Here is a 21,351-nt window from a genome sequence, read left to right on the forward strand (position 1 = left end):
CCGCCCCTGTAACGCCAGCTCAGTGGTCATGTGCCCTTCAAACTTTGGACAAATCATGTGACCAGTCACCAGACAGTCAGGTTCTCCACCACGCTACTCTTAAGCTATTACTTTTGTACTGATGTAATCTAGGAACCAGACTAACCGGGGATCCGCCACTTCCTTTCTTGCAGAAGTTCGTCGTTCCCTTTTACTGCATTCCAAGTTTCTGTATTTGAGTGCAACATTCGTGGTCGACAATGAAAGGATTTGTCGTGGTTTGGGGGCTGGTTGCTTTTGTTGGTTAGTATATTCAAACGCAATATGGCATTGATGTGTTTTGAAGCTTTCACTGGATTGTGGACATGGTGGATGGAATTTCAGAAAGAACAAAATTTTCGTTAGGCCTACGTTTGTACTTTTTAAACTCAGTTGGTAATTGCCAGGGCATTTGTAATACCTAAGACGGTGGTAGCCTGAGATGGCATTTAACAATTAGTAAAGCACTTAAATGTCTTCTCACTTACCCTTCTGGTATGAAGGATCACTTTCCCATCGGGCTTGCCATTTTACGACCCAAACACTTGTCAAGATGATTTTACCGCAAGTGTTCAAGACGTGTGTGTACGTACTGTGCACATACAACGCAGCTTGTTCAAAAGCGAATCTCTGCATGACAACAGAGGAAATGTAAATCCAAATTATTGAATTGTCAAATTAATGAAAGTTCAATGTACCCGAAGAAAGAGCATATGTTCTGCTTCAAAGCTGTACAGTGCGTACATCCGTTTGGTGGCACAACATCAAAGGTTGTATTGAACCTGCCGACAATCTTCTGCCCATGTTCTATTGACTGCCGAAGCCCCACGTGGCTAATCATTGGTGCTATTTCAATGAGAACATTTTACTGATGTTTTGGTCAATAAATAAAGATAAAACCACAAATTTCTTGTTGTGGCATTTATTAAAGATACTTTGTAATTTTTGGATAATTTTTCAATTAAGTTTTAGCTACTTTTACTTAAAACCCGGGTAGACCTTAATCACGTGCTGAAATCAAGTATACCAGGCCGGTTTGTTATGACCTCTGGCCTGACGTGCTATGCCAATGAGAGTATTTTACTGATGTTTTGGTCAATATATAAAGAGAAAAACAACAATTTCTTGTTATGACGTCCATTAAAGACATTTTGTAACTTTTTGATAATTTTTCAAGTACCATACGTTGGAACTGCCTTTACTCAACCTCCAGGTTGACCCATACACACGCAGAAATTGATATGGCACTTGAATGTCCCGTTGTTCTGATATATTTGTACCTGTTTTCACTGTTTTAGGCACATGCTTTGGTGCTCCAAAAACAACTGCTCCGACTGCTCCAACACAAGAACCTGCCACAGTAGTACCAACTACTCGTGCACACACCACCACACCTCCTCCAACTGCTCCAACACAACAACCTGCCACTGTAGTACCAACCACTCATGCACACACCACTACACCTCCTCCCAAGGTCCCTGTTTTTGGGGGCAGGTACCATGCAAGGGGCCATGTTAAGCTACCGTATGCTGAGCTGGATGAACCATTTGAAATCTATTTTGATGGTCCCAAGGCAATGGGAAGAATTGATTATTACAATGGTACTAGTTTGAGATTGCATTTGTTATCATTCGTACTTGAAATTGTCTTTACACAGAGTCATCTTCAGTGTGAAATTGAAATTGTTCCTTGATATCAATTTAATCTGTGCGCACTTAAACAGCATTGATAAAGAAGGCAATGCTGATTAATATGCCTTTATAACACTCATCTGTTGAAGTTAGGCTTAAATTAGTTCAGTAGTCTATCTCAAGCAGAAGATTTTTTCCCAAGGTTTGGACAAGGTCTTCTATCGTGGAGACCAGAAGCCTCATGGATTCACGTACAAGATTTCACCATCAGTGAAAGGGAAGGGCACTGATGTCCAGCCGGTATCCTGCTTCCAAATCAACGGCACCAAAAGCGCTACGGTGATGCCACAAAACATGCTCCCTAATCTAAAAAACTTCACGGTATGTCCCGGCAATGACACCTTGTAAGGGCGTCCATTGTTGATTCCATGGTTCTTATATTTTTCTCACCTTGATGAAGGGCCAGTTTCTCAGGGAAAGAGGAAAAAAAAATTTAGTTGTCTGCAGAAATTCGTAGTAGGCCTATGATCATTTGTTCTGTTTTTTCATGGTAGGAAATCCCAGACAATGGCTGCAGCATCATAAATTATTTTGTCTTCAATCAAAGCCAAAATGGGGGTCAGTGGGAAATGAAAACCATTGAATTAACTATGGTGAACGTAAAAGTCTGGATGGAGTTTTATCCATCAACTTTAATTAAATAGTACCATGCTGTTTAAATTATTTTGAAATTGAAAATTATTCAGTTAGTCAGTTCATATCACTGTTTTTTTTGGTGTGTTCTTACAGTATGCCGGGCAGGAAATGATTAATGGGGAGTCTACTGATGTGTGGAAAAAAACTGTCTTTGAAGGAGTAAAAAGAGCTAAGGTCAACAGATATTCTTTCTACGTTTCCACTATGATGCCTGTTGTCCCAGTCCGCTATGAGATGTTTGGTTATGACTCTCTCCTCCGCTCTCATTTTGACAAGTATGTCATTGATTTTGATTTCTTTGACAACATGACAGCCATAGATCCTTCCACATTCAGCACTCCAAAAGGTAAGTGTTTAGTGGGTTACATTTCTGGAAGATCACCACAGAAATAGTCTATAAACTGAATTAAGGTGACTGATGGTTGGTAACCTTTTTTTGGGGGGGGGGTTAACATTTCACATTTAATTATTCTTTTATCAGGTACCGGTAATTTAGCTCTTTTCAATTCACAAAGAGTAACTGTGAATTTCTAAAATTGTTGTTTTCAGTGATTGGGTCAGCTCGGTATTGGTATTCAAAAACTAGAACAGGGAACACGTACAACATTCCTGAGTTCCATTCCTGCCACAGAAAATCTTTGACTTACATATCCTCCTGAGTCTCCATCATACGACTCTGCAACTCAGGAGCTGACCCAAATAAACTGTTCTGCTGTTTACATCACACAGGTATCAAATGTGGAAGTTTTCCTGGTCCTGGTATAGAGCAACATATTGTTGCTAATCCCTACCGTGAATTGATAAATCCAGAGCTTGGAGATCGTTACCATGAGATGTTTACTGAACACAAGGCCATTCATGGCAAACAATACACCGATGCACTGGAGCATGCTAAGAGAAGGACTCAGTTTACGCACAATGTCCGGTAAGTAAACCACTACATTCAAGAATTCTTTAATATTATTTCAGCAACCTCATTTTTACCAGATGTCTTTGTTGAAGCAAAGACAAAGACAAAGACAAGGATAGTTGAACAACTTTAAATCGGAGAATCAGGACTGTTTGGAGTTTGTATTTGTATGTTAATACACAGAGTTTAATAGCTGAGCTGATGGAACTCCAAAGAAAACTATTTTGAGGAGAATAAGAGTTTTCATTGGGAACTTCCTCAGAGCATCAGTTTGCTTTTGAATTGCAGATTTATTCATGGTGTTAATCGTCAAGGTTTGAGCTACAAACTTGGAGTTAATCATCTTGCTGATTGGTCTGAGGATGAGCTCCGTGTGATGCGCGGTCGTCGTACTTCCACTGGTTACAATGGCGGGGCACCATTCCCTTATGACGAGTTCAAGAGTGCTCCAACTCCTCCAGACTTTGTTGATTGGCGTCTTATGGGTATGCACCTCCAAACTGCAAATGTTTGCTAAAAAGGTGTTTGATGAGGGCTTTACTTCGGGGTTATTCGAAGTCAAGCAATAACTTCCACTGTTATGAAAATTTACCGATGCCACGATTTAGATTGAGATTTAACAATTGTTGACCGCTGTGGTGTGGCATATGACGTTTTGAACACACGAGGGATGCATTGTGCCCCGAGACGAAGCCATGGGCAATATACGTACCCAAACGTCATGTCCCACACCGCAGTGGTCGAAAGTTGTTTTATCATACCTCTGTCTTAAGGAATTTATCCAAAGAAACAAGCTCTGAATTTCAGAAGACAAAAGCCTACTGTCAAACAGTACAATTAACCTATTAAACAGACGTAAATGGTATCATCTGCAAATGCACTGTTCCCTCACTTCTTTTATTGCATAAACTTTAACATGAAACTAGTGCAGGTACCAGTTAGTACATGTAGTCTGGTTAGTGGTCCCCACATTACCTTATACGCTGCAGGGACGGGAACGAGTCTGTTTTATGAGTGTGATCATATTCCCTGGTAGCCTATGCACAAAATGTATTACGGGTACCATGCAAAACTGACTAAAGGATCTGAAATGTTCCCTCTCCAACTTTCTGAAGCTCTTCTGTCTCGTGCGCATGTGCACGAAAGAGATATTTCATGGTGAGTGTGATGTGCAGATATATTGACCTCTCATGTGATCGATCTGGGCCAATAAATGGACAGTATCCAAGACAGAGGTATGACAATTTGTATTGTTCCATATTTGTTAGAATCTACACTGCTAGAACCTTTAATTAGAACCAAGCTGTATGTTGTCGCTCTAGCCTTTGTCTTCATTGTGTTTTCATTATTGTGCTTGTGATTGTATCACAGCACTACAACCAGGCTATCAGCTTAAACTAGTCAAACAGGGAATGACCATCCTTTATTGAATCTAGCCTTTTGTCATTGACTTGTTTTCAATCTCCGTGCAGGGGCTGTGTCTCAAGTCAAAGACCAGGCTATTTGTGGTTCATGTTGGAGTTTTGGAGCTACAGGGACGATTGAAGGAGCCTACTTCTTGAAGGTATGAGCAAGTGGACGACTTATGTAAAGGCCGTCTTTTGTCACATGGAAATCAACTGATGTGTGTATTTTGCAGTTAGATAAATCTAGATAAAAAGAATCTGTCATCATTTAAATTAAATATCTTCATTGTACTAACCAGTGTCATGGCCAATATTTCCATTTTTCCTCAACAGAACAAGAAAATGGTGCGTTTCTCGCAGCAGAATTTGATGGACTGCTCCTGGGGCTTTGGTGATAATGCGTGTGATGGTGGCGAGGAATGGAGAGCATTTTCATGGATTAAACAGAACCATGGATTGATGACTGAAGACGACTATGGGTCTTATATGGGACAGGTAGACTACATGGACTTCTGTTCTTGTCTCCAAAAAGAAGTTCAACTCTGTTGTGTTTCATTTGGTTCATTCATGCTGTTTGCTGTATATGCCTTCTTTAGTAAAAGTCACAATGTGCTTGAGTCATTGCCAGTGTAGTCATTACCTAGAGTATTGTGAACTTTTTGTTTTTGTTCTTAGAATGGAATGTGTCACTATGATCCCAAGAAAGCAGCAGTTCAGCTTAAAAGCTATGTGAATGTGACATCAGGAGACATGAAAGCTTTGAAGACAGCTGTGGCTAATGTTGGTCCCATCACCGTTGGTATTGATGCTCATCTTAAGACGTTTGGCTTCTATGCCTCTGGGATCTACTATGACAAGAACTGCGGTAAGATGTATAATGTTCGTATGCCCCAGCATTTCATCAGAAATGTACTCTTGAGTTTTAGTTAAAGTTTTTTAGTATGTGTTTATCAATCTCTCTATGTGCTGTTAAATAATGCATGTCAAGATTTAGTGTGATATTTATAAAAGTTTACATTTTGATTTTTCTTATACAGGCAACAAACCTGCAGATCTTGATCATGCAGTGTTGGTTGTGGGCTACGGGTCCCAGAAGATGGGGAACCAGACCACAAACTACTGGATTGTTAAAAACTCCTGGTCTACCTACTGGGGCAATAATGGCTATATTCTCATGAACCAACAAGGCAATAACTGTGGTGTGGCTACTGATGCATCTTATGTTGTCCTCAAGTAGAATGTGACGAGTTATCCATGCAGACTCAGCACACATTCTGTGTTGGTATGGTTTTAAGGTTACCTTAAGGTATTGGTAAATAAAACATTGGTGTCTAACTTCCTCAATGGTAGCCTGTAAGGCAGATGGCTAAGGCATACAACTTGAATGCAGACGAACCATTCAGTGCAAATTTTGCAACCCAAATTGAAATTTCCGACTGTTTTAGTAAATTTATTTTCTGCAGTCTGTACTAAAACAGCTGTTAAAATGTTTGACAAATACTCAGAATGGAGATAATCATGAATCAGAAGTGTTGTGATGGAAGTTTCTTTATGATTATTAGAAAAGAATCTGCTACCATGTTTGAGTCAAATTGACTTTAACTGACTGGTATCCATCATCATCACCTTTCCTTGTAAGTTTTGTCAGTTTTGTCTTTTCTTTGATACAGTACTATAAACATTGGTTCTGCTCTAGGACCCAGAACTGATGATCAATGCTGTAGTTGGACATTTGGAAATACCTCAAATTAGTTCAGATTTTCCTTCCCCAAAATATGATCCCAGTAAGGGCACACTTTCGTCACCCTTTTTTTGATGGCTTTTCTATACATGTACTGCTAATTCTATGATTTAGTGAACATTTCTAATGATAAAATAGCTTGACCATATTTAATGATGTATTCTAGTTCCTCCAGTATAATATGGCTGCAAGCCCAGTGTGTCATAAATTACTTGGTGACCTGAAGTTATTGAAAGAGATGAGTTAAAATGTTTGCCACAAATAATTGAAATCAAAATGAAGAAAGTTGAATTAAAATACAAAATATGGAATTTGATTTCACATTTGTACCTTTCTGGAAATGTATTTTGATCTTGCTTTTCTAGAGAATGTAATGGAAAAACTAAAATGACTGAAATAAAGCATTAGATTTTACTGTGTGTAAATTAGGGAATCTAGTGACTATGCCTCCAAATTTTCCTTCAAATTCTTCAGTTGCTTAATTGCATTTAATATTGAACTGCTTTTTCATTTTAAATCTTATCTTACGATTTAAATGAAGTGTGTGTTATTAAAGTAATTTGAAAGAGACATCAAATTTCTTTCTCATTTCAAAATTCATACAATGAAATAAAACAATCCATGTCAACGGAAACAGAGTGTACAAGCAAAAGTCTCTGATAATTCTTTCATGCTTGAAAATAAATGTCAAAACATGACGCTGCAATACGTTTATTTTAAGAACGGACACTTAGGATTAGATTGCTGTTTCATCTGCTGCTCTCTTAAACTTGTTCTTGGATTTCTTGACTTTCTTGGGAGGTTAGGATTAGATTGCCGTTTCATCTGCTGCTCTCTTAAACTTGTTCTTGGATTTCTTGACTTTCTTGGGAGGTTCTGCCTCAGCTTGCTGACTGGCCTCAAGTTTCCTTTTATCTACTTTGCTCTTTACCACACCCAAAGCACTGCTGGTACCTGCTCAGAAAACAAGGAACAAATCCATTCTTGGAAACACATTTGTAGCACACAATCTAGCAGTGTAAAGAGTACTAAACCTTGGACTGCTTACACACATATTCAGTCATGAATTTTATTGAAACATGTTATCAGGTGAATTTGAATGTACATGTTCTTTTACTGTCTACTGTTCCATTATTTTAATCAAGTGCCGCATTTGTCTGAATAACAAAGCTCTACTTTCAGTTAAAGAATTATGTTAACCATTTATTCACAATTTAAATTGGCCTGATGAACAAGGATAATAGTGCTATGTTGAGTTCAGGAATACCAGACTATACCACTGCATGCTATCAACTTTTTGTAATGGAATTTTTGAATCATTTTACCACTAGGTCATTAGTTAATTATCCTTCAAAGTTGTGTTCATCTGAACTGACCTAGTGTAAGTGGGCTGACTAGCTTTCCAGCAGCTGTTGGATACAGCCAAGATGATCCACGAGGGAAGATGGTACGTTTCAGAAGTGACTTCAATTCACCTGCCAACAGATAGTTTAACAGCAGGACTAAATCAAACGTGGCATAACTTGTACATTACTACAGGTTTCATAAGTTGGTACTGAAACAAACTACAAGTCATAGTATCTTCTAATGAGCATATCATCGGGAGTTGAATGCAAAGTATGTCTGCTACTGTGCCATAACATGAAAGTTGTTGAGTTGATGTTGCAGTGAATCTAAATGTGTCTTCTAGAGCTACACACAAGCCTGGGTTTTTGCCCATTGGAAATACCTGGGAAATGCTGACCAAAGATGTAACACTGGAAGCCTGCTTTGGCTTTGATAAGAGACTGTCTTCATCAACGCTCATTAATAAACCTTTCCAATAAAAACCAACACACTTTCTCAATTCTGCCTGGCCAGAATTATTTTGAGCAAGGAGATTTACCTTTCATATGCTGAAGTTTCCTCTCATGCTGTCCTTGCTCTCTCGCATCACCTAGATCATGCAAGCTGAGAAAATGTTAAAGAATTATTTGACATGAATTTATTGTGTTTAATTCAGCAGCTATCATATTCCTGCAGCTTTAAAGCAACAGCAACAAGCAAAAGAACAAGAAGTAAATCTTGTCTCATTTGTTGCAAAGAAAGGGCTGAAAAAACTTTATGAGGAATAAACTGGGACGGTCACAACCCTTGAGCAGCAATTTTTTAATTGGTCATTTTAAATCCAGGATACATTAAATCTTCATCCAGATCCACATCTAGATCTTTAGCTGCCTTGATGAACCAATTATTCGTATGCTTCTTCTTTTCCATGCGGTGATTGGTTAGATCAATGAGTCGGGCCAAGTCAACTCTCTCCTTGACAGCACTGTAGTACATGTGATCTACTGGAAAACTGGGAATGTCATCTGTTGGCAGAATACAGTGAAAAAGTAATAGTGAAACAAAGAATAAATGCACAAATGTCACTAGTTTGGATGGAGCAGAGGAGCTGATTTAGAACACAGGAGATGGCTTTTGTTGGCATGAGTGACATTAGAACAGTTATAGAAAATCTCCAAAACTTGAACAGTAATTGGTGAGTGTGAGATAAACTTACAGGACTAGGGTATTTACCAAGGCAACCAGAATACTGGAGATTCTGATTTGTATAACAGTGGTGAGATTGACCAATGATAAAAATAGCTGAAAAGAGCTGAAAAAGGGCATAAAGAAGCTGAACTGTGAAAATCTCCTATACTTTTGTACATAGCCGGTGAGGAAAAAAGTTGGAATCCAAAATAAAAACTAAAGCTGAAATCAGCTAAAAGGCTGAGAAATCTCACCCCTGGTTAAAAGTTGGCAGAAAGTTAAACTTGCCTCTTTTCAATGTCTTACAGACTCTCTTGTAGAAGTGTGCTTCAGATGGAGCTACCAACATGATGCTAATGCCTTCCTTGGCTTGTCTAGCAGTACGTCCACTGCGATGGATATAGATCTGACAGGTGCAATATTTGAAAGCGCAAACAAATCCTGCAGTTTTCTCAATTAACAGCAGTGTCTGTGTAGAATTCATTTTCAAAGTGTGTATTGAACTGTGAAGATAAAGACAAGATCTGATTACCTCTGAAGTCCTTGGCACTTGGTAATGAATAACATGCTGTACATCAGGGATATCTAAGCCTCTCGCTGCTACATCCGTGGCCAAGAGCAGAGCCGTAGAATTGGAGGCAAACCTGAGGGTAGCGGCAAACAAAGACAGAAAAAGCACCAAGAAGTCAAGAAATGAATTGATACAGGACACTTGCCTAATTAAAAGGGAAAAGGTTGTCTGAGGAAGCTAGAAAAACTGAATGCTGAAATAACGACACGTGAAACTTGACAATGTATCAACAAATCACACGATGAAGATGATGCAAATTTAACAAAGTCAGAGTAGAGAAAAAACAGAACAAAACAACTCAAACTAGCTGAGATTCAGATGCCAAGCATCGTTGAGGCACATAACCTGCATACCGGTCTAGATTTTTCAATCGTTGTTTCTGATGCATTGATGAATGTAGAGGTAGTGGATTGCAGGCTAGGAGTGTCAGGATAGAACACAAACGACGGATACAGTCAATGCTGTTACAGAAAACCAGGGTCCGTCCAGGAAACTGAAGCAGGAAGTAATACAAGTAAACGTCCTGCAAAAACGAAGAGGAGTTTGGATTAAAATAACCCGAGAACTCTGATTTTAAGGTCGGAAAGCTTGCAGTAGCACCATGCAAGGATACAATCTTTTGGTGAGTCTTTATGGTTCTGAAAAGAACCGTGAGGAACTCAATGTGTCAGGCAGTATGCTCTGTCCATCGCAAGGAGACTGACTTGAAATCCCTACTCTGGTTTTGTAATGAGAAATTACCATTGTAATATCACTAACTTCTGGAGCAAATGTTGTGCATTCTAAATGTCAACCATCAACATTTGGTTTGGAAAACCTTCTAGCAGTGCATTATGTGAGTTATGTGATGGTTATGTTCACAAATGCAACAGAAAATATGCAAAACCTGAACCTGTTTTCTGGTGTGTCAGTTGCATACCATCATGTGCAGGCTGAAAATGAACAACCACACGGCAAGAGTATTGCTGCAAACAATGCAACATTCTGTACTGCTGTGCAAACCTTCTACAGATAACAGGAGAGTATTAAAGTCTATCAAGTTAAGCAGCCCTTCTCTTGTGACCTCATGGCACATTACCTTTACTGTAACATCGCAAATGATCTTGGCTTCCATTAGACTGGCTACTGTTCCCTGTTTCTGTGTTAGATCAACAACTTTTGGATCATCTCGGATTCCAACCTTCTTCATAAGGGCATCTGGGCCAAAAAAGAAGGAAGCATCCAACTGCGTAACAACTGTTCAGCCAATATAAAACATAACTTTTATGATTTTACTCATTTTTTGAGATCATGGATTTTATGGTTTTCTTTGAATAAACATATGTGAAGAATGGCACTATTTCAAAGCTTGGGACTTTGTTGTTCCTGACCCAAGTCCTAGCGCTTTATTCATGGACCAATTTCTGGTCCTACAACTGTCTCAAGCAAAAATGTTGAAGTGAATTTTAAACATTCAGAAACAATCACATCATTTCCAGCTTACTGAGTTTCTCTTTTCTGTCTTTTTTCTCCTGCTTGGGGTTGTTCTTATTGGTTTTGTTGGCCAAATTCTTCCGGTCAGGTCCAAGATGCACCAGGGTCAAAGTTGCAGAGAACACAAATGTCTGTCGTTGAAGACTAGCAGGAGAGCTACACAGGATAAGGAAAAAATGAAATAAAGCTGTGATGCATCACAGTATTACAAGTGATTTCTCCTTATCAACCTCAAATCCTCCTATTTCACAGACACTCGTGTTCTGTCGAATATTCACATAAACTTCAAAATCTCCACGGAAGACAAGTAAGTCACAGAGATTGAATGCACCCCAAATCAACTCTATCACTGCTACTTTCAAATCTGAAGACTTTTACTTTTAATTTTTGAAGTGATGGAGCTATACTCACTTATTCATGTGGTGTAATATTTCAATCAGTTGTTCGTAATGTCCTTTCTCTATCATTCTGTCTGCTTCGTCAAGAACAAGGCAGCGAACTCCTGACATTGTTGATAAGTGTGGCTCCCCCTGTTGGATTTGAAATGTCACTGGTTACACAAAGCATACTGAAGAAAATGATTTTCTGGGCTTTAGGAGGTTCTACCCCTCAGTCCTGCTTAAGGAACAATTCCTGTCCTGAATTCCAGGACTCAAAGGTATCGCTGGAGTTCCATCTCAGGAGATAAAATTTACTTTTGGAATTTCCTTTTGAAAACAAAAGGAAAAAGCTTCAATTTAATACCAAATTGTAGTCCTTACACCGATGTTTATTACTTAACACTAAGTACTAAGTAAGCTGTATAAATGAGTTAGCTTGTAAAGTTTTTCCAAGCTCTCAGGGAAAAAGCACTGAGCCTACAGTGTTAATTGATAATCATTGATGCAAGAGCAAAAACTCGTTATCTAGTTTAACATCTCCCCAACAGAAGTACATCTTGAAAAAGAAATGAACTTGTTTACCTCTCTGAAAAGTTCCCATATTCTTCCTGGGGTGCCTACCACTATCTCTGGTCGTTTCCTTAGTACTCGTTCTTGTTTTTGTGCTGACATTCCACCAACAATCACTGCAATCTAGGGACAAAGGCATCATTAGCAACTCCAAAGATAAGCAGGTAGCCATGCAAGCTGCCAAAGTATTTATTTCTAGTTTGGCCATGGTATGTTTACATCTGAACTGGTCAAGTAGTAATTAGCCAAGTATCTGTTACTACTTATGAAAAACTTTTCCTCCAAGTTATCCAACAATTAGCAGTTTTTAACCGTATCTGTAGAGTTTCTTTTACTTTGGGGCCAAGTGCTTCAATAAACCCTCTGAATGTTATCATTACCTGGATATCAGTGTATTTTGATGCAGCAACCAAATGATTCTTGACCTGAATGGCAAGTTCTCTTGTTGGTGTCAATATCATGGCATAAAGCTCTTGGTCATCACTGGACCTATCCCCTGCATCATCTATTTGTTCAACTACCTCGCCCAGACCAACTTGAGATAACAGTTCTGCATCTGAGATGTCGTCAATGGCTCTAACACAACCAAAGCCTCGTTTGTCCATCTTATTGATGAGCTCAATTCCTTCAAACTCTGCACCATCAAGCTCTACCACTTTGCGTTCCCGAGTGCGGAATTTCCGTTTTCTTTGCCCCTTTTTGCCCTTAGGTTTTTTAGATCTGTCAGAGGGTTTGTCATTTTCCACAGGTATCTTTTCTTTCTTTTTGATGGCCACTTTTCCCTTCAGGTCTTTGTCATCATCATTATCACCCTCATCATCCATACAGTCTTCATCATTCTGTGCCTCAGCGAAATCTCCTCCATCCTCTTGTTCCCAGTCTTCAATGTCATCAATATTGCCTTCACTGTCATCAGCATCATCCTCATCAAAATCAATACTTTCTGCTTCATCCTCATCAATCTCATCGTCGTCATCAAAATCATATTCAATATCTTCATCTTCATCGTCATCTTCCGTTTCTTCCATTTCAAACTCGTCATTATCTTCCACATTTGTATCTTCACTGTCCTGTTCTTGAATTTCTGTCTTTTCTTCCTGACCCGTCATCTTTTGTTTTGTTTTGCTTTTCACCACTGTTCTTTCTAGTTCTAATGGCTTGCCATCAGATCTTTTACTGTGAGGAAACTTAATGGCTTTTTGTTCCTTCTTTGGGTCACTTGCTGTCTCTTTGGCAGTCCTTTTGGTAGATGTTTCTTGCTGCTTTGTGGTATCTGTGGATTCAGTATTTGCCAGCTTGAAGATCTTTGATCTGGCTTCCCGCCGTAGTGCTGCTTTGTGTTGTAGAATGTTATGGATCACTGGAATACCAAATGCAAGTGTCTTTCCACTTCCCTGTCAACAAGAAACAGTTTATTAAACTATGCATGTAAGAGCAATATCTTGCACATAGTTTGGCCATACACATAGATGACTCAATCCATGCAAGATCACAGGAAATAGCATCAGACAAACAAGTTGACAAGACTCTCAAACTGAATTTCAAAGTGTAACTTCCCCACTCCGGTTCAGTGGCCTAATGGGCCATGGGGAAAGGTAGGGGGGTGCCTTCTCGCCTGGCCCTTTAAAATGTGAAAAACGGGGGGGGGGGGAATATACATTATGTAGAGGCAGAGTTCATGATAAAGATGTGCATCTATAATGTGTATCAAATTCATCCATCTTACATCAGATTGGCGTATTTATGGTTTTTAAATATTGCTTTCCCTTTTTAGTAATATTGCAAACATTTTAGTCCTTGGGAAATCCTGAAAATTCTTCGCAATCCGCTTTAATTTCCTTGCTCATCACAAAAAGTGAGTGGATGATGCAACAGCCAATTCCCCCCTCGAAAAGTGGGGGATATACACCCTTCATCCCCCTGAGATCTACGCCCATGCCAACTCTCAGTTGTCAATCAATGATGTCTCCAATATATCCACACAACAAATTGTCTGTTGCCTGTTGCCAGCTGTAGCAATGATTGCTCTGGAAGAAGAAGGCTTGAACGCTCTTCTGCCGGGCAAAAGACCAAACACTGAAACACCACAGTATGTGGTTTCTAGTATTTTAACAATCATCAGAAACCTAGAGGAATTGCAATGCATAAAGTCTGAAAATTGACATACTGTTTCTGCAGCACCAACGATGTCCTTGCTATCTTTAATGGCTGAAGGAATAGATGCTTTCTGGATAGGTGTTGGTTCCTTGTAGCCAAGGTCCTGAAGTGCCTTAAGAACTGGCAGAGGAACATGGAGAGTCTTCCAAGCTGGCATATTAACATCTATAAAAAGATTGAAATAAAAAAATCTTAATAATCATAATACAATTTTTCACCTAAGAATGTTTAATATGAATAAAGTTCTGCCACTACAATAATCACTAAAATGCTGCATCTTTCTTCTTCTTCCACCAAGTACATCCCTATTTCTAAGGATTAATTTGCATCAGGAAGATGGTAATTTAATTTTGGAGTTTTGCTCTGCCAGACCTGTATTGTAACACTGCATGCTCAGTCAAAGCTTGTAAAGAAACCCACAAGTGTACTTGGGTGGGACTCGAACCCATGACTTCCTGCTTACTAGTGCAGACATCAACCAAGTACATGTACATGTACATCTCTCTTAGGAGCTACATGTAAATAGCTCCTATGGATTATCATATTGAACACAGTGCAAAGGCTGTGAAGCAAGACCAGAATTCAACAAAAGTTGTAGAATAACAAATAAACACAGGAATTGCAGGCTCAGGCGGTTCCACAAGACCTCCAGTAACTGGTAGACACAGCTGAGTGTAGTACATTTGACTCTTCGGTAATACAAGCTCGGGTAAGACAAGACTCCAGTTAAGACAAGCATTTTTTTTTGTTCTGTCTATTTAGTATATTCCACAAGTATATGACACTCGGGAAGGTCTTTTGATATGATTTGACTTTGCAGTATGGGTCTATGGGAGACTTAGGGATGCTTGGTGGCGGCAAACAGTTCTGAGCATGCACACTTTTTCTGAGCATGTGTGCATACACGTAGTTCTGAGCATGCCTAATACAGTGAAGAAGAAGCAGTATGTCTGCTCAGCATCTCAAAGTCCATGGACAATTCTGTAGAGCATGGTGATATTATGGCTAAAGCATTCACTCGGAGCTTGTCACTGGAGGTACTTATGAATCTTGTGCATCTTAGTCACACTGTGAAATATCAAGATATTTAAGACAACAAAAAAATAAACTTACTACTGTCTTTTTTAGGAACAGAGATCCCTTTGGTGAAACTCATTTCCTTCTTACTCTGCATGGGGTTTTGGTTCTCTGTCTCTACTTTGTCTATGCTCTTCCTTTTGGTATTCATGGTAACCTCTACAACTTCTTCTGCACGTTTACCGATATCACTTTTTGTCAACTCTTGCTGCATCTTTCCTGACATTGTATGATCTTGAGAAGCATTTTTCCTCTGATTTCTCATTTTCTGCTTCTTGGGTGGAGATACTTGTTGGTTTTCAGTGGAATTTTGTTTTTGTTGCTGTTTCTGCAAAATTCAAAAATATTACAATATTTATATTCAAAATTTACAACAGACATTATGCACATTCATGACGTCACGTTAGGGGGTATTTCATTCTTCTTGTCACATAGTCTTAAGTAAATCTTTGCATTCATTGGAATTACATTAAAATAAAGAATAGCCTCTGATTTTACCTTAACACCTAAGGTCTAGTCCCTGTGTGTTATTTATTACAAAGTTAGGCAATGAATAATGCTTCTACCCTCCATTTTGAATATTTAAAATGCTGATACATGTAAGTACCGGGTATGCAGTTACCATGGTGACTAAAACTTACTTGATTACATATCAGTGACAATGTTAACATAGCCTACATCACATCAGATTACATTTCTTCCTCGCTACCTGAATGATGATTTCAAAAGTTTTTTTTGCGCGTCTTATTTAGGCCATGAGAATAAAAGTTTAAGATTTGAGTCCAAAACATTTGAGCAGTACATATTATGTATGTAGGCCTATCATAGAATTTAATCGTTTAAGCCTAGGCCTAGGTAGGTACATGTATTGCGGAGGTACCTCGTACACATACTTGTATGTATGCGCATTTTACGCCCTTTACTGTTGCTTTTTTATTTGGGATCTCAAAGGTCTGTTTGATAGTCTTTTGTGAAAATAATAATTTTTTTTGTAAATAATGATTTTTTAGGCAGGGCGTTTTGGAGTTTGAGTATCTAAAAGTAAATATAATAAAAACATAGACAAAGACAAGTAGATATGATAAAGACCAACTCCTCTTAACTCTCCATAAACAAGTATTGCAATTCTGTCTTTCATTTACATGTCCCCCGATACTTACTCGACGTCGTTTACCACGATTCCTTGAACGCTTTGAGTGGGCTGACGACGGTTTTCCAGTAACTACCGCGTGCTCCATTGACAGTTCTTCAATGCCCATAAATTCACGGAGTTCGTCCAACTTAAGGGCACTGTAATCCACATCTGCAACCGTCCACTTTCCTTTGAATTCCACATCAGATTCTTCAGTTTTTCCTGTCTCTAGTTTAGGTTTCTTTTTCATTTTCTTTCGCCTATGAACTTGATCAAAGGCTGGATCAAACTTGGAACTCGTGCTGTCTCTGGAAGTCGCCATCTTGCATAGTAAGGTTTTGCTGTAAAAATTAAATAGCGCCCCCTTTCACAACTAGTCCTATTAGTTTCCCCCAAATGGGGCAGGTAACCATGCAAATAAGGGGTAGCAGCTTAAAAATTAAAGAAAAGGACACATACGAGAGACAGACAAAAAATTGTGAGCATATCATAAACAAAAACAGCCATCGATAATATATGATATAGTGCCTCACAATGGCTGTTAATGTCATGTTTTAGCCATTTTCTGTTGTCAGATTCTTCAGGCCTAGGTAGGTAGATCATGGATAGATGTACTGTACATTAAATTTTGTGCCTGTGTGTGCATGCCATTCAATGCATTTTTACCGGCTATGAAAAGTTGTCTAATTTCCTACATCTCTCCATCTTATTTAATAAAAAAAAGAAAAGAAAACCAGGCCCCAATCAACTCTTGTCAGTTCCAACACCTTTTATAGCTCAATGTTTTGCGGATAACAAACAGACGGTCTGTCCTTGAAGTACCCGGCATACGTGTACACCGGAGGGTTGAAAAAAATTAGTGGCCTAGAGGGTACGACTGAGGTCAGAATCAGAATAAAAGTAAGTAACCGGCTCATGTGTGCATGGTATCCCTATCAGCTGCGGTGTATGAGTGCGCACCACACGTACCCCAAGGGTAGATACGACGCGTCTATGGTCAACTTAACTACTCCTCGCCGGCGCCTGGTACTTGCATGAAAACTTCTCTTTTGGCAGCCACATACCCGGGATATCTGCATTTCAGACAAGTAGGCACAGCGACATCCGGACTGTCTATTTCCTGTGAGTTGCAGCAGTCAGAAACAAATTTGAAAAGGTTATATTGCCCGGATTTGAAGCGGCACTTGCAGACTGGAACTAGGCCTAGGCAGTCCTCTTCCACGTGAGTTATTTGGACTGAGCAGGTCAGACAGTGAGTCTTGCGCCGTGTCTGACAGGGAGCCATGGCGCTGGATTCAAGGTTCGTACTATTACTCCTCGGAGTTTTGACCGTGTGTTTACCAGCTGTCTGCCACGCTTGCCCTCTCGGCTGTTTGTGTTTCCGGACCACTGTGAGATGTATGCATCTGGAACTCACAAGGATTCCACAAGTTGATAATGAAACAAAGATTCTGTAAGTATTCCATTTTTGTGAATAAGATTTGATTTTGAATGCAATCTGTGATTGGAAAGACTTTGCATTAATTCTGTGGACGTGGTTTTCATTTTGTTTCTGACTCTGAGAGGATATGTCGGGAGAAAAATACTTGTGTTGTCCATAGAAATTCTTGAAATAATCATATTTTCTCAATTTTGTATTATTGGTTGGAAATTCCAGACAGGGTCAGCAGCATAAAAAAGTTTTTTCCTTCCTCAGTCAGAGCCCAAAATGGAAACCATGGAAATGAGAAACTTACAATTTACTATGGACACCCTTAGAATTGAATATTGTGACAAAGTCAGGGAAGTGGTACCTTTGTTTGAAATTGCTCTTCAAATCGTTATGTTTCATGAAATCTCTGTTTGGAAAAGATGTTGTATCCCGACTCCACTTGTCTCATCATGTATCATCTCAATAAAAGTCAGTCATTACAGAAATGCTGGAAAGACACAAATTCTGGACTGAGAAACATTTACCAATGTTGTTGGGAAATACTTGGAAAATTCTCTTCACTCCCAATAGACTTTGTACACAACTGCTGAAGTAGAGTCAGGATGCAACATTTTTTTCGCTCTGTTTTTTTATATATAGGGAAATACACTGCTTGCATAACAAAGTTACAGTCCTCATTTCTTAAAATTTGTCATCCTTTAGTCTGGGTTCAATGAACCTCAGTTATCTCAGCTGCTGAGATTGTAAAAAAAAACTTCAAAGAGTATTGTTTCATGGGTCATCTTGTATTACACCGACCCACAATTCTACACATCATGTGACTGGAAATAGACAAGTTAAGCCAAATAAAATGACCTTCAACTTTGAGTGGTGGCAGTAAAAAACCATGGAATCGGCTTCCTGCTGATGTTCAATAGCGCATCCATTTTCGAGGTCATGTCCAATTCAAATCCATTTCAGGCTGACACTACAGCAGAGTCCCAAAAGAATCCTTTTGACCTTTGCCCTTGTAGTACCCATTCTTCCATTGAGTACCATTCATTCGGATAGTTTGGAGTTATTTTACAGCTATGTAGATCCTAATCCTTGATTGATTACTGTCCCTATTTGAAGACTGGTGCCGGGCAAATCTTCACTTAAAAGGCTGCCATTATGGCAAAGGAACATAATACCTGACATACATGTTTTTAAACATCAAAGTACATGTACATGTACATGTAGACCTGTACATGTATGCGGCAGTTTATTTTGGTACAGAATGTACAAAGTTACATGTATGATGTTGGTGCTGTATTGTGAAACATTTACTGCTTACTTAGACCACTGTGACTGGCTGATAAGGTGCCAAAGTTTTTAAATGTTGAAGTTGTAATGGTAGTTAAAATGTTTATTATTGTTTTATTGGCTTAGGGTTTCCTTGAAACAGTCATCACTGGTATTTTTCTGACCTGCATGTACATGTACAGCTGGTTGGGTTTGGAAGTCAAAAATATTTGCTCTTCCGAAGTTACTGTGCAGAGTTAAAAGACTTTAAATGTCACAGAAAGTCACCAAAATGTCAAAGATAATTTCCCTTACCCCCACCCATGCATAGAGATGTACATGTACATAGCTTGCCTCTCCTTTGACATGCTTGCATGCACCCCTACTTCTACATGTACATGTAGCCACTTGGGGCCTTCTGTCCTTGACATGTAATGAGGGCACTTGTAGTTGTGGGTCTCATACATGTAAAAGTAGTGTCACTGGTGAAAAAAGGGAAAACTTGTTGGCCAATTAAACATAAAGGTTGTATGTTGAAGTACATGTGTATGTACAACCTTTATGTTTATTTGTACCTTAGGTAAAGCCTTTACATGTTCTGTGAAAATTTTCATTGCAGTTAACCAATTTATTCATCCATTTCTGGTGCTTGCACTGTTAGACATTGTATAAAATAAAAAGAAAAGGATTGGAATCTTTGAAATGGGACAACTTAAGCTTTAAGATTGACTGGCCACATTATTAAAGTTATGTACCGGTATTTGTCGGAATGCTCATTCCTTGAGAGTGGCAAAAATGTCTCTCATCTAAGTAGCCTACAGGTGTACACACTTGTCTTATACAATGTACACAGGTGTCTGCAGTGAACAGGCAAATAGCAGGTAGTTGGTAAGTGCCTCTGTCTGGAAGTACCTTTTTTGTCTGGTTGGCTCCATTATTAATTCTTAGCAGTTTGCATTAATTTATTATCAACTTTCACAATGTTTATGGACCAGGTGACTCTACCAGTCAATTCAGCTGTAATAAACTGTACTTTGAGAGCACTTCCTCAGGCACTTGTCATATTGATTAAAGTCTAATCCTACTTTCAAAAAGCTTGGGACAAGAAAGTCTTTTTCGAATCCTGGGCTTCTTATGGTTGGGCTTGAAAGAAAGCCTGTTGTCTGAATGGATTAAGACAAATCTCCCACAGAGACATAGCATGGCAAGGCAAACATTTAGTTGGAATATCTTCAGCTCTGAAGTGTGTGTATCTGGTTGGAAAATTAAAGCTTGGCATTGTGATGTCAACCAAGAAGTACGCAAGAGAACAACTTGATTTCTTTGTGTAGCTCTCTGTTAATCTGACAACGAACTTTTGCATTTACTCACCCATATACATGTACATGTAGCATTGGTACTGCCCCTACCAACCCATGCTATTAATTGGAATGCTGTGAACTGACTGCAAACAACACACATGAACTGGTTGAAGATGTGTACCCTAAGATCAGGTGCATTAGCCCAGGCAATGTATGCCAATTCACAAAGGTCTCCCGTCCTTTACTACTGAAGAGAAGATTCAGTTCAGCTTGTCAATTCCTGTCTGATGAACTATGAACTCTCTGTTGCTTTTTTCAGTGTGATGCAGATAAAAATGAATACAGAAACCATGAGTCAAATCATATTGTGAGATTGTGCATGTACTTATTGTCTTGGTCTTTTGACTGCAAAACAACTTGGCAAGTTTCTCATACTTATGCCATAAATCTACCCCCACTGATTTTTATGGGATGCCCTGAAGTTAGTTTCCCAAAAAAGGTGACATCACAAATTGTGATTGTCTGAGGTAATGTCTGGTGCCTGGTTGACCTTTTGACCCCAAGAATATGGTTTCCTGAATGGATTGTTGATTGGCTTAGCCTCTAGGGATTTGATTGAAAGCTGACCATTGTCATAATTCCCAGGTCAGTGGAATTTCTGAAAATCACAGTGGAATGGGAAAAAAGAGAATGTTCGGAACTCCTACTGAACCAAATGAAAGGATTGACAGACTTAAAACAAGACTAGTGCCTATTGGAGATTTTTCTCTTCATATTCCTTCATTTTTGTCTAATTGTTTGCTTCTCTCTAATTCATGTGTAAATGATATTTTAAATTTCCAGTTTCTAGGAAAGAGTTGTTGGAATTTGATTCTCCCATACCAGGAGGTATTAAAGATCTGAAATAAAGAAAATTTGTCAACATGGAAAAACTCCCAAAGGGTGCTTTTATTATTTGTTATGTTTACAATGGTAGAACACACCCTCTCACATGTGACACAATTGGGTATCACTATGCATTGTGATTGATGTTGCTTGACCTGTCTCGCTATCCAAGACAGCTCAGACCTGTATTGTAT

General features: G+C 39.0%; 3 protein-coding genes across 3 annotated transcripts in view; 2 read left to right on the plus strand and 1 right to left on the minus strand.

Annotated features, from left to right (window-relative positions):
• Positions 1-124: 124 nt before the first annotated feature.
• LOC110985678 (cathepsin K-like) lies at positions 125-7,036 on the plus strand. Its single transcript, XM_022246865.2, has 10 exons — positions 125-282; positions 1,317-1,619; positions 1,852-2,030; positions 2,439-2,691; positions 3,075-3,270; positions 3,544-3,740; positions 4,728-4,819; positions 4,995-5,156; positions 5,337-5,526; positions 5,699-7,036. Exons 1-10 carry the CDS (start codon positions 240-242, stop codon positions 5,896-5,898), a joined length of 1,815 nt encoding a protein of 604 aa, XP_022102557.2. The 5' UTR covers positions 125-239; the 3' UTR covers positions 5,899-7,036.
• On the minus strand, positions 6,085-16,628 carry LOC110985677 (ATP-dependent RNA helicase DDX24-like). The gene is made up of 15 exons (XM_022246863.2): positions 16,305-16,628; positions 15,181-15,472; positions 14,078-14,232; positions 12,291-13,304; positions 11,923-12,033; positions 11,372-11,490; positions 10,971-11,116; positions 10,566-10,684; positions 9,841-10,010; positions 9,449-9,560; positions 9,205-9,322; positions 8,579-8,753; positions 8,288-8,352; positions 7,779-7,877; positions 6,085-7,356 (listed from the first exon to the last, which is right to left on the minus strand). Exons 1-15 carry the CDS (start codon positions 16,596-16,598, stop codon positions 7,211-7,213), a joined length of 3,135 nt encoding a protein of 1,044 aa, XP_022102555.2. The 5' UTR covers positions 16,599-16,628; the 3' UTR covers positions 6,085-7,210.
• A 559-nt stretch (positions 16,629-17,187) lies between these two features.
• The window catches only part of LOC110985685 (peroxidasin homolog), a 52,005-nt gene continuing 47,841 nt past the window's right edge, over positions 17,188-21,351 (plus strand). Inside the window, 1 exon segment of the mRNA XM_087149043.1 lies at positions 17,188-17,729. Within this exon segment, the coding sequence (XP_087005169.1) occupies positions 17,560-17,729 (170 nt within the window). The 5' untranslated portion in view covers positions 17,188-17,559.

This window comes from Acanthaster planci, linkage group LG18 (genome assembly GCF_054643075.1).
Source record: "Acanthaster planci isolate LZ-2023a linkage group LG18, COTS_SCS, whole genome shotgun sequence".
NCBI classification, from domain to species: Eukaryota; Metazoa; Echinodermata; class Asteroidea; order Valvatida; family Acanthasteridae; genus Acanthaster; species Acanthaster planci.

Bases quoted from the DNA above. Each gene is read 5' to 3' on its own strand.
- LOC110985677 (XM_022246863.2), bottom strand. From the start codon at position 16,598: ATGGCGACTTCCAGAGACAGCACGAGTTCCAAGTTTGATCCAGCCTTT. The intron at 14,233-15,180 runs GTAAGTTTATTT...ATCTTTTTATAG, and splicing joins TGTTCCTAAAAAAGACAGTA to ATGTTAATATGCCAGCTTGG. The intron at 13,305-14,077 runs GTATGTCAATTT...TCTTGTTGACAG, and splicing joins TCGTTGGTGCTGCAGAAACA to GGAAGTGGAAAGACACTTGC.
- LOC110985678 (XM_022246865.2), top strand. From the start codon at position 240: ATGAAAGGATTTGTCGTGGTTTGGGGGCTGGTTGCTTTTGTTG. The intron at 3,741-4,727 runs GTATGCACCTCC...ATCTCCGTGCAG, and splicing joins TGTTGATTGGCGTCTTATGG to GGGCTGTGTCTCAAGTCAAA. The intron at 4,820-4,994 runs GTATGAGCAAGT...TTTCCTCAACAG, and splicing joins AAGGAGCCTACTTCTTGAAG to AACAAGAAAATGGTGCGTTT.